The sequence below is a fragment of the Macaca fascicularis genome, chromosome 10 (assembly GCF_037993035.2).
Source record: "Macaca fascicularis isolate 582-1 chromosome 10, T2T-MFA8v1.1".
Classification (NCBI taxonomy): domain Eukaryota; kingdom Metazoa; phylum Chordata; class Mammalia; order Primates; family Cercopithecidae; genus Macaca; species Macaca fascicularis.
The window spans coordinates 65,585,794-65,597,293 of record NC_088384.1 but is presented as its reverse complement, the minus strand read 5'-3'; the positions used below and the strand labels follow the sequence as shown (position 1 = coordinate 65,597,293).

The 11,500-nt window shown below is 52.1% G+C and overlaps 1 protein-coding gene across 3 annotated transcripts; it reads left to right on the top strand.

Moving 5' to 3' along the window:
* Nucleotides 1-420: 420 nt before the first annotated feature.
* On the top strand, nt 421-10,682 carry PAX1 (paired box 1). 3 transcript variants are annotated; one of them, XM_065522696.2, is made up of 5 exons: nt 421-731; nt 1,168-1,797; nt 3,306-3,448; nt 3,970-4,192; nt 9,215-10,682. In XM_065522696.2, exons 1-5 carry the CDS (start codon nt 446-448, stop codon nt 9,529-9,531), a joined length of 1,599 nt encoding a protein of 532 aa, XP_065378768.1. In that variant the 5' UTR covers nt 421-445; the 3' UTR covers nt 9,532-10,682. The 3 variants fall into 3 exon arrangements, with proteins under 3 accessions (XP_065378768.1, XP_015313222.3, XP_073859331.1); XM_015457736.4 differs by having other exon boundaries at nt 9,205-10,682; XM_074003230.1 differs by lacking the exons at nt 3,306-3,448; nt 3,970-4,192 and having other exon boundaries at nt 9,205-9,432.
* Nucleotides 10,683-11,500: the final 818 nt, after the last annotated feature.

The window sequence follows — 11,500 nt, the reverse complement described above, 5'->3', positions numbered from 1 at the left end:
TTTTATTCTCTATCTTATTATTAATGGTGGCGGAAATAAAAATAAAACCAAAACGAAAACGAGTACTAGTACTAGCACACTAATCAATTTGAGATGACTTCCCCATCATTCCCAAAGCCAGAGGAGGGAAGGGGCTGCAAGGGGCTCAGAGTAGTGCAAGGTCCCAGGCCCAAATGATGTGTGTGTGTGTGTGTGTGTGTGTGTGTGTGTGTGTGTGTGTGTAAGAGGGGTGGGTTGGAGGGGGTGGAGGAGGGCCGAGGCGGGAGGATAGAAGGAGGGGGTAGAGTTTCAGGGCTGGGAGGGGGACGCTGGGGAGCAGTGACGGGAACCAATGAGCTGCCAACTCGCGCGTCTTCGGCGTGACTGCCGAGATTGACGTGGAGGACACGTCAAATTGATTCCCGCACGCTGCAGCCTCCCGGTCAGACGAATTTCTCCCAATCGGATGAAGTTCACCCTGGGCCTGGGGTCGCGGGCGTGGAGAGTGTCCTGGGAGGGGGCAGCAGCGGCGGCGGCAGGCCCTGGAGCGGGCGGCAGCGCGCTCGGCGGCCGCTCACAGCGCGTCTCCAGCCCGCGGCTGGGCCGCCGCGGCTCTCGGCTCTCGCGCGCCCTCCCTCTATGCCTCTCCCGCGGCGGCGGCGGCGCCCAAGCTCTCCCGGACTGCGCCGGGCCCAGCCCCGGCCACCCCGGCCACCCCGGCGCCAGGCAGCTGACCGGCCCGCGCGCTATGGGTAAGGGGCGGGCGACAGGCAGGGCGCGGGCGGGCTGATGAGGTGGGTCGGGTCCGTGTGCCTCCGTTCCCTCTAGTCCGCTTTCCCTGGGCGACCCAGTCCTGGGTCCTGGAGGAGCTACATTCTCCTCTGGTCCCCAGGAGGGGACAGTTCAGCAAGTCTGGGAAGGGCGTGTTCCAAGTAGACGCGCTAAAAGTCGCGAAAGGGCACGGAGGGCTACAATGCGCGACGCTCCACTCCGCGGCTCCTCTGTGCCCTTGCCCACTCCAAGCCGGACCCAGGCGGTTTGCCCTTGGACTCCGAGCTGTCTGGGGACCCACAGGTCACCCTTTGGAAGTGCGCCTGGGTGCAGTCCCTCGCTCCGCGTGGGGACCCTGGGCTAACCCGCCCGGTGTTTTCTTCCCTGCCTGCTCACTGTTGTCTGGCGCATCCGCAGAGCAGACGTATGGCGAGGTGAACCAGCTGGGCGGTGTGTTCGTCAACGGCCGCCCCCTGCCCAACGCCATCCGCTTGCGCATTGTGGAGCTGGCGCAGCTGGGCATCAGACCCTGTGACATCAGTAGGCAGCTCCGCGTATCCCACGGCTGCGTGAGCAAGATCCTGGCGCGCTACAACGAGACCGGCTCCATTCTGCCCGGGGCCATCGGGGGCAGCAAGCCCCGCGTCACCACTCCCAACGTGGTCAAGCACATCCGGGACTACAAGCAGGGAGACCCTGGCATCTTTGCCTGGGAGATCCGCGACCGGCTGCTGGCCGACGGCGTCTGTGACAAGTACAATGTGCCCTCGGTGAGCTCCATCAGCCGCATCCTGCGCAACAAGATCGGCAGCCTGGCGCAGCCCGGACCGTACGAGGCAAGTAAGCAGCCGCCGTCGCAGCCTACGCTGCCCTACAACCACATCTACCAGTACCCCTACCCCAGTCCCGTGTCGCCCACCGGCGCCAAGATGGGCAGCCACCCCGGGGTCCCGGGCACGGCGGGCCACGTCAGCATCCCGCGCTCATGGCCCTCGGCACACTCGGTCAGCAACATCCTGGGCATCCGGACGTTTATGGAGCAAACAGGTCAGTCGTGGCGGCCTTCGTAGCCTTCTATTAAGGGGCAGAACCTGGGGCGGGCAGGCTTGCAGGAGAGGACTCACACTCGCTCTCCTCCCGGGACAGGTTCTGGCTCAGGGGAGAGCTCCACACTGGCCAGGGAGGCTGGGGGTCCTGGGCCTTTTGTCAGAGACCTCGGACATCTTGAACTTTTTATGACAAATATGGAAAATATTTCCCAAATGGAAGAGCAATCGCCAACCACAAATTTGGAGGCCTGAAATTGCGCTTTTTCATTCTTGCAAAAAGTATGCAAACCCCTATTGCCAAATCTAAGGGGGGAAAAAACGCTCAGGCAATTTTGAGACGCTTTCTTTAGCTCTCAGAATCCGTCACAATTTCCCAAGGGTTCTGGCCCCCCACTCCCAGGCCCAGTGGCTCTTCTGAGTTAAAGGAAAAGGGATCTTGTGGTCGGTTGAGTGGCCTACCTCTCTAAGGCCCTGTGGCCTTGCAGGTCCTGGAGTTTGGGGTGATGGCTGCTGGGGCTGCAGCCACCTTCACAAGGATTTGTCGTTTATCTGCAATTAAAGCTCAACAAACTGTTGGTCAAATGGGTGACGAGGAAGATGGGGAAGGCAGGGAAGTTTGGGGCAACTTTGATGCCTGAGGGGGAAAGAATCTGGCCAGAATCGGTCTGGATTTCTTTGCCCTGTCCCTGGCTGCCAGCAGCTGGCCAGGGGATGGCACACTCTTAGGAGAGCAGACTCAGGAGGAGGGTAAGAAGCAAAATTCAAGGTAGCCTAGGAGGAAAGAGTGGTGGCTGGAAAGAAACTGTGAGTGCTCAGCTCCAGCAGTAGCAGCGCCTCTGTGGCCCTGCGCTCCCTTTGTGTCTCCCAGTGGCTCTAACCCAGTCTGAGGCTAAAGCTTCCCATGGAATGTCAGTGGGCAGCTGGTCGGGAGGTGACCCCACCAAGCCTGCATGCAGATCTGGAGCTTTCCCTTGGTTCCTGGCACACACAAGGGCCCGGGGAGCAGCTGTCTGCTTCTATCTGACCCGCGGGGACCACAATGTTGATACTTCTTTTGGGAAACCCTGGGTGTTTCTGGAGGCAGTTCTGGTAGAATCATCTCCCTGCCCTCCAGATACTTGTGCAGATGTTGAGAAATCAATACAATTTTCTTGAGGTTGCTGTAGATTTGAACTGGGAAGTTTCTGGGAGCTGTGTCTAGACAATGGAGCAGCCGCTTTGGCTGAGTCTGCCCAGGCTTTGACTCAGCAGCAGCCTGGCGTTCGTGGGAAGCGGGCTGAAGGCTAGGAGGACCGGTCAGCAGGCCTGGCTGCCTTTCCTCTGCCCCACCCGGAGTGGTGAACATCCCAGTCCCTGTTGCCCTCTGTCTACTGGTGGAGTGTCAGGCCACCTACAAATTTTGTGGGAACCCTGGCCCTGCCTTCAGATACAAGCTGGGTAGTTGGCCACACATGTGCCCAGGGCAGATTCAGAGGCACCTTCTAATCTGTCCTCTGTCCCCTGCAGGGGCCCTGGCTGGGAGCGAAGGCACCACTTACTCTCCCAAGATGGAAGACTGGGCCGGTGTGAACCGCACGGCCTTCCCCGCCACCCCTGCAGTGAATGGGCTGGAGAAACCTGCCTTAGAGGCAGACATTAAATACACTCAGGTAACCAGGAGGCCCGTGCCGGAGGTGACCTTAAGTAGGGAAGCAGAAGGTTTGGGGAAGTGGGGAAAAAGAGAGAGAAAGAAAAGACAAAATTTCCAGGCAGAGAGATGGTTGTATCTGGAGGTCAGCCAGCAAGCATCCTTTTTGTCCTTTCCTCAAGCGTACTAGTTTGGGGGAGTCTGACTTTCGAGGGGTTGACTTGCCTTTGCCAAGATACCTTAGCTAAAAAAGCAGGAACTCCAGATCACAGGTCCACAGTCAAGGACCTTCTTTCTCTAAATCCCGATATGAACACTATAACCCCTTCAAATCATTATTTGTAACAGTTTGAGTGAATTCTTAGAAATCACTTTGCCAAGGAGTCCTTACTAGGAAATTTAGAGGCCAGGCCTCTCATGGGGCTGATGGATGGGGACAGGGCGTGGGGGAGGGATAATGGGTGAGAACCCCCGTCTCAGTGATGGCGTGGGCTAGAGAAGGCAGGATTTTCTGCTGCTGACGGTCCCCCTCTATCCCCACAGTCGGCCTCTACCCTCTCTGCCGTGGGCGGCTTCCTCCCCGCCTGCGCCTACCCGGCCTCCAACCAGCACGGCGTGTACAGCGCCCCGGGAGGCGGCTACCTCGCCCCAGGCCCGCCGTGGCCGCCGGCGCAAGGCCCTCCGCTGGCGCCCCCCGGGGCCGGCGTAGCCGTGCACGGCGGGGAACTCGCGGCAGCAATGACCTTCAAGCATCCCAACCGAGAAGGTGAGGAGCGCAGGGAGGGGGTCGGGTGGATACTGGAAGGGTTAGGAAAGGTACTGGGGAGGGGCTGTGAGCCTGGGAAAAGGGAGAGCGGGTGGGGAAGAGGTGGGTCCTGGGCATAAACCCTTCCTCTGGGTTAACCGTTATGCCTGTAGCTTCTTGGAGCAGATTCGTTCTGACAGGTGTCCCTATAAAGGTACTCGAGGTTGAGAGAGACTGGCCCCAAGACTGTCGCCTTCACTTATGAGGGGAGAGGAGAAAGGGGGTCCTTCTGGCACACAGGACACGTGGGTTTGGATCCGGTTCTGGCGCCTTCGACCAAATTCCTGCTTCTTTCTGGGTTTCTGTTTCTCCATCCAGGGACACGTCTAGCAGGCACCCTCCAGGCTCACCTTTCTGTAGACCTGCCCTAGCACCTGAGCCCTTTAGGTGGGGTTGGACTTGCTAGTGGCACCTGACCTCCATCCCAGGACCCTTCCCATCTCTGCCCCACTGCCCATCTGTTGTTCCCAGGTTCCTTAAAGAAAAAAAAAAGAGCCTTTGGATTCTTTTTCTTAAATACACACTGTGGGAAAGTAGAGGCCATGTGAATCATTGTCCTTTACTCCAGGCTCAGGAGCTTCCTGTGGTTGTTGTTGTTGGTGGTGGTGGTGGGTGGCGGGTGAGGGGGGGTTTCTCTCTTTCTGTGGAAAATGTGCCTGGTAGTCTTGCCTCCTTTTCTGCTTCCTCCTCCTCTTCCTCGTCCATAAGTCCGCTTCCTGAAAAGTCAAGGAAGAGATTTTAGGTATTTCACTCAGTCAGCAGTGTGAGGGGCATCTTCTCACACTGCCCGGAAGGGGTCCAGTTTTTCCTTTAACTTGGGAAAAGCTCACCAGCCCTTGAGTCTCATGCTCTTTGTCGTTAAAAGGAATGGCTTGATTTGCTAATTTCGAACTTGCCAGTGCTTAGGTTCTGAGCACCAGAAATTTGCAACTTCAACCAACCTGGGAAAGGAAAGGGTCACCCCAGGGCCTCCCAGCCCCAGCAGAGAAAGGGACAAGGCACAAACCTGGGGGACAGCGTGGTGTTCTCAGATTATAAAAGAATTTTTACTAGCTGCTTTGCCTCCACCTGTCCAGGTCTGGAAGCCAGGTGAATGTAGTGGTAGGTGGCAGTGGGCAGGCAGGGGACAGGGGGGCCATCCTCCTTGGTGCTGTCCAGGCAAAAAGTGCTATTTCCAAGTAGTCTTGATAAGATAGGAGGGCATGCCCTGGGGAGTGGGGGTGGGGGTGGGGGCAGGAAGAAAATAAAGATGCCATCCACAACAGTGAAATGAAGGGAGAAAAATACTTTTCTATTTCCACCTTTCCTAGAGCACAGACATCCTGGGATATTAGGATAATGTTCACTTGCTTAGTTACAGACAGATCCAAGTAAGGAAAATTTATAAAAATTGGGATTTAGAGCTCTTTTAAACTTTAGGTTTAATTTAAATGGAATACTATCGCTTGCTCATTTATACAAAAATCCAAGTGAAGGAAAGGTTAAAAGTTGAGAGTGAGAACGCCTTTAAGCTTTACATTTAAGGATAGCTAAGGGGTCGCTGATGAGCACTTCACTCATCCTCAGCCTCCAATCAACCTGTTTTCTCAACAACTGAAGTTATCTGCCAAAATCGAAATCAAAATGAAATGTACCACATTACACAAGTTGCTTAAATAAGCAGGTTCTTTTGAATTTAAAAAGTATAACCACAGATTTGAAATGTTTCCCTGGGTTCATCTTACGGAGAAGGAAGACTTAGAAAAAAGACCCACAGTCTTCAGAGGAATGCATTTGTTTTCCAATAGAGCCACTTTGCCCTGGAGGCATTTTAAGCTCCACATTAGACACAAATTATAAAGTGCAGATAATAACCCAAAGGTAGCACACACAGTTCCTAATTCTAAACTACTTCTCATTTAATTTGAGGTGGAAGTCGTGGGGAAGCTGATTTTAACATTTAGCCTCACTGGTGATTGATTTTCTTTAGAAGACACTTTCCTTTTCAGAAATACAGAGCCATTGAATGGTGCTGGCATTTAAGTCCCTTTTACCATTATATTGGCTTGCTATTATGTAATATCCTACCTGTTTTCAAAAACTGCAGCAATAATTTGTTACTCTAGTTATTAAGTTAATTTAATTTTGTGGTCCTCCAAGTCCTTTAAAGGTTCTAATAAAAGATAATCGGATAACTCGGGGACACCATTAGTAATGATTTCTCAAGCTGGCATGCAATTGTTTGTGTTCGAACAGGAATGTAGAAATAATCATTCATTATCTATCTATATTCATAGCCTGAGAATTACATACATACTTGCGTTATGGACTTTTATTCCTTACTGGTAGAACAGCGGACTTCAAAGATCTATTTCCTCAACACAACTAGTCTTTGAAAAGACAGAAAAATAATAAAAATCACTGCCTTTTATTTTCTGACCAGTTCTTAAGAAATTAATATTTTCAAAGAAACCTGTCCCACAGGACAATTTACTATCACCAATTGTTCAATTCATAAGAATAGTGAGAATAGCATTTACTGAATTTCTTTTCAGTAAGATAAAATTCTTCTGTATAATGAAAAGCAATTTAATATAATAAATGCTCAGTAAAAGCAAATACCTTTGATCACCTAACACATACACACAACACACACATACAGTGCAATATATATCAACATGTCCTCCAAATTAGTGCAAATGAACAGCTTAACACTTACCCTAAGTGAAACTTAATCAAATATCAAAATGAAAATTTAGCAATAAATTAGATATTAATTGATTAATTGTGTTATTCAATTAATACTATAATTAATTTTTTTCTTTTTTTTTAAGGTAGTGAATCTGGGTTTCCTATTGTGTAGGCAAAAAGTATAATTTACATTCCCCATCCCCTGAAAGGAAACTTTAATTTTTGGGAATTGAGAAGAATAGGAAAAGTTTCACTTAATCTTCACTTGGAGAGGCTGACATTCTAGGAATCTCCAACCACATCCAAATGCTTTTTCACAGCCAGGGGACGACCATCTCCCCTTCCCCACTCTTAGGTGGCAGACACCACCAGATGTTCCCTCAAGACAGCTGGTATTTACAGGGTGTATCCAGAGACCCTAGAAACCTCAGGGTTTTAAGTCCCTCCCTGTGGGGCTCTGGAATGACTCAAGATTTGGAAATCAAATCTATAAGATATTGCATACTCACAAAGAAAATATATTGCTTATATTTGTTAAAGATAACTTGCAGCTTTGCTCTAGTTACCTCTGCCTGGGGATGGGTTCTTGGAGGATCCTAGAAGTAAACTTTGTCAGGGAGCACTAGGGCGCTGGCATTGTCGAAGGCACCCGGATGCTCCCAACCGCAGCCTCATTTGACCCAACCCCGGGGGTCCCTTACCCTCAACGGTGGTCCCAGAGTGCCCTGCAATTGCAGTTGAATATTACAAAAATGCCTCTCCCCCTTCTTAGCCCCTGAATTAAATGAGCCTGACCCAGGCCCTGGCCTCCGAGGGCCCAGAAGTACCCATCCATTTGTCCTGTGGAGGGAATGGAGGGCAGGAGGGGCCCTATGAGGAAGGATGGTCTGGACTGGGCTAAAAACACAGCAGGATTCGCCCCTGTAGGGTGGGATGCAGTCGTCCTGGGTGTTTATTTTTCATGAGTTCAGTTTCTTGCTTGTCTCTAAGGTAACCGTCCCTTGGCTGAGAAACCTCCTCCTCCTCCTCAGATGTTTTCTAAACAGGTCCTCACTTTGAAGTGTGTGTCCAGGGTAGAAAGAAAAGGTCTGAATACTTGGCTGGGCGGCCACAACTATGTTTAGAAAAAAGAGCTGAGAGCCAGGGAAAAGCAGAGGGGCCACTGTCTGGGGAAGGTCTTTAGACCTCTTTAAAATCTCAGCGAAACCGTGTGTTTGTGTGTGTTTGTGTGTGGGTGTGAGTGTCTTGCACAGAGATGGTTGGCCCAGCTCTGCGCAGCCACAGCAAGTTGCGCCTGAGGCTGAGGCGAGGGAAGTTGCAGGAGAAAAAAAAATCCAGAGTTCCCCTCATGCAAATTGAAGCGCTCCAAGCTCCCCCTTTAAAGGAGGACTTGGGGAAAAAAGAAAATTGAAAATAGGCCCCTGTAGGTATAAACAAACTGTGGATCCTGGTTGTAGGAGAAGCAAAGTGGCCCAAGGGTGGGAAAGGAAAAACAGGCTTGGGCAATCGTGGCGTCACTTTCTGGCTTCCAGTAGCAAAACTTGGGCCCCTTCCCAAACCCCCAAATAATAGAGTAAAGCGCAGAATACCACCCTATCTGGCCAGCCCACTGTCACTTAATCCGGAGGCCCACAGGTCCCAGGACGTGCTGTGCCCACAGTGGTGAGCGCATCTCGATCCCCGGACCTCGTGAGCACAACGAAGTCTGCCGCTCACTTAAAGCCCAACTGCCTCCTGTGTCGGAGGAATCCAGGCCGCTCCAGGGAAATCTCTGGTGGCTCATTTCCCGCACGATTTCCCCCTGCCCACAGCGAGTTCCGAGCCACGGGTGTCAGCTGACTCGACGCTTTGGCTGCCCTTCGCACTTGTGCGGGCGCCTGGGGTTTGGAAAGGGTGAGGGTCCGCGCAACGTTAAGAGTCCCGCTCCCTTCTGCGGAAGTCTCCATCAGACCTGAAACCCTCCCAGCCTTCTGCGCCCTTCACTTCCTTTACTGAGCAGGTGGTGAGGGCGTTGGAAGGCAACGGGAATTGCACCCCGCCAGCGGTCAGTGTTTGCAAATGGCCTTGCGAGGAGTCCCGCTTGCCAAGGCTGTCCTTGCAAGTGGCTACCCTAGCGGGAAAGGGAGGGCTGGTCGCCCACGGAAGCTTGGGGTCTCTGGAGAGTGCGAGTCTCTGCTTCCCTCTTCCAGAGTCTTCAAGGGTTGAGCGCGCACGACTTCGCTCTGCCGGCGTCGAGTCCCAGTGCCGCTCGCCCTGCAGCGGCGTTAGGCAGTGATCTGACGCCCCTGTGCTTCCTCCCGCAGTGGCTGACAGGAAGCCTCCCAGCCCCGGCAGCAAGGCCCCGGACGCCCTCAGTAGCTTACACGGACTGCCCATCCCGGCCTCGACCTCCTAGGGGCAGCTCTCCCCGGACCCGAGCTTGGAGGGAACGGCAGGCGGACCCGGGCGCACAGGTCTGCGCAGCGGCCCCGGCAAGCTGCGCGGGCAGGACCGGAGGACACGCGGCGGAGGCGGAGGAAGCCAGCGCCGGCCCCCGGGGTGCACGCCCAGCCAGCCCCCAGGCCCAGCCCTGCCTCTGTCCGGACCTACCACACTTCCTTTATTGGCCTGGGTTTTTAGGCTTCTCTTAACTTTGGCTTTAGACTGTTGCACCCTCCTCACAATCCTTGCTCTGACGTGGCCTCCCTCGCTCTGCCAGCCTCAAATTTCTTTTTTTGTCACTCTCTTGTCCGTCTCCGTCTAGCCTCTCTCCCTCTTTCCTTCCTTTCTCTTTCTTTCTCACTCTCCCTCCCTTCCCTTTCCCTTTTCTTTCCTCCCTCCCTTCCACCCCCGGCTTTCCCCGACCTTCCATGGCTCCCTCTGCCCTTCCACTCTCTTCTCCTTGCTCCGACCTCTGCTCCAGTCCCGCTCCTTCCCCTTCTCCTCTATCTACTCCTCTATATGCTCTCAGCCCTTTTTCCTGGTCCATGCCCGTCTTTCCCTCTCTCTCTCTTACTCTACTGTCAAGGGCCCCAATTCCCTTTGTTTTACTGCTTCCCCAACCCTCCCTCAGTCCCTGAGAGCGCTACAGCCATCTCGGTGACAGTCCCTTCTTTGGCACCTGGGACTTTGTAGCCTTCACTCCTCTGAGACCCCCAGCCCTAATGGAGGGGAGCTCAAACCTAGGAAGTGGACAGAAAAGCCACAGCCTTTATTTTATATATATTTTTTGTAATAACAAACCCAAAAAAATCCTCCATGAACTGTCCTCTGCCTTCGATCCCCGCAGTATATTGTCTGGAAATCTGTTTTCTCAGAGCCCAGTGGCCGCCGGGCTTCTCTTCCCTTCTGAGATGATGTCACCCCAAAGAAGACTGGGATAGGAGTAGGGAGCACAGGGGTTGTTGGCGTTTTCTGTGCTTAGAAAACTGGATGTCCTGCAGGTGTCTCCTCCCATCCCTCCACTCAAAACACTTGCCAGGGAATCAAACAAATGGTAAACACATCAGCACTTTTTGGTGTTCAGGGGTCAGCACATTTGTTAATTTAAACCACAAACGGCTTCCAGGTACAAAGGTTCATTTGGACTTCTGGTTTGCAAGGGATGAGGGTTAAAAACAAAACAAAACAACCCAGAAAGCATCTTCTAGAGCCAGCTGCAAGAGCTGTGAACTGCTTCCAAGTTAGGTGAGCTGGTGGTGGGACCCTGGACATAATGCAATTCTGTAGTCACAGCAATATCCCTGGCGAGAGCCTGACATCGCCTGTTAAAGGTGGCTGCCTCTGAATAAAGGAAAGCGTCTGAAAGGTGTGTGGTGAGGTGAGCAAGTCTGTTTCTGAGTGCAGAGTGTTGAATTCTTACTCCGCAGCTACTCTCTCCCCTGAGTTTCCAGGATGAACACTATCAAGGGAAATTATTTTCTTGGTTTCCTCAGGAGCACCTGCATTCCAGGGTGGTCAAGAAGTGGAAGAGAAAGCGAAATGGAAATGGGGAAGGCATTTGCCAATGGGGTGGGGAGCCTCTTCTTCCCTCGCAAGGGATGGGCCCTGAGAAACTGAGCTAGAGAGGAAATAGGCAGAAATCATCTTAAAATGCAGTTAATTCTGAAAAGAGTAAAATGGGCAAAAGGCAATAAGCCAGAATGGAGGATTTCTTCAGAACATTTCTAGTATTCTAAAAGCTAAAGAAGACAATCCCAGGCTACCAAGTAATCTAGGGGGTTTGCACTACAAAGGGGCTTCTGGCTAATTTTTTTTTTCCCTCTCTCTGTTTGACTTTCTAAAACTGTTGGAAGAGATTTTTGAATGGAAGTTGCTGTTTGTGAGTGGAGCTGCCTGCTTGTTGTGTGCACTGGACCCACCTAGGGGACCAGTGGTAAACTGTTTTTATTGCATCTCTTTGCGATAGTACCTGTTGAAGGTATCAATTATAAAACAGTACTTACTTTTTTCCTAGAGAGACTCTTCTTCTCAGATTTAAAGTCTCTTGTCTTTTTTAAAGTTTCATTTTGTAGACAGTGTTAGTGATGGCTAGAGATTTGATTTATTTTCTCTAGACCACATAGCAAGGTATGAATTAGTGGGCTTGTCCTTGGAAACTGGGTGACACTATCTCATCAG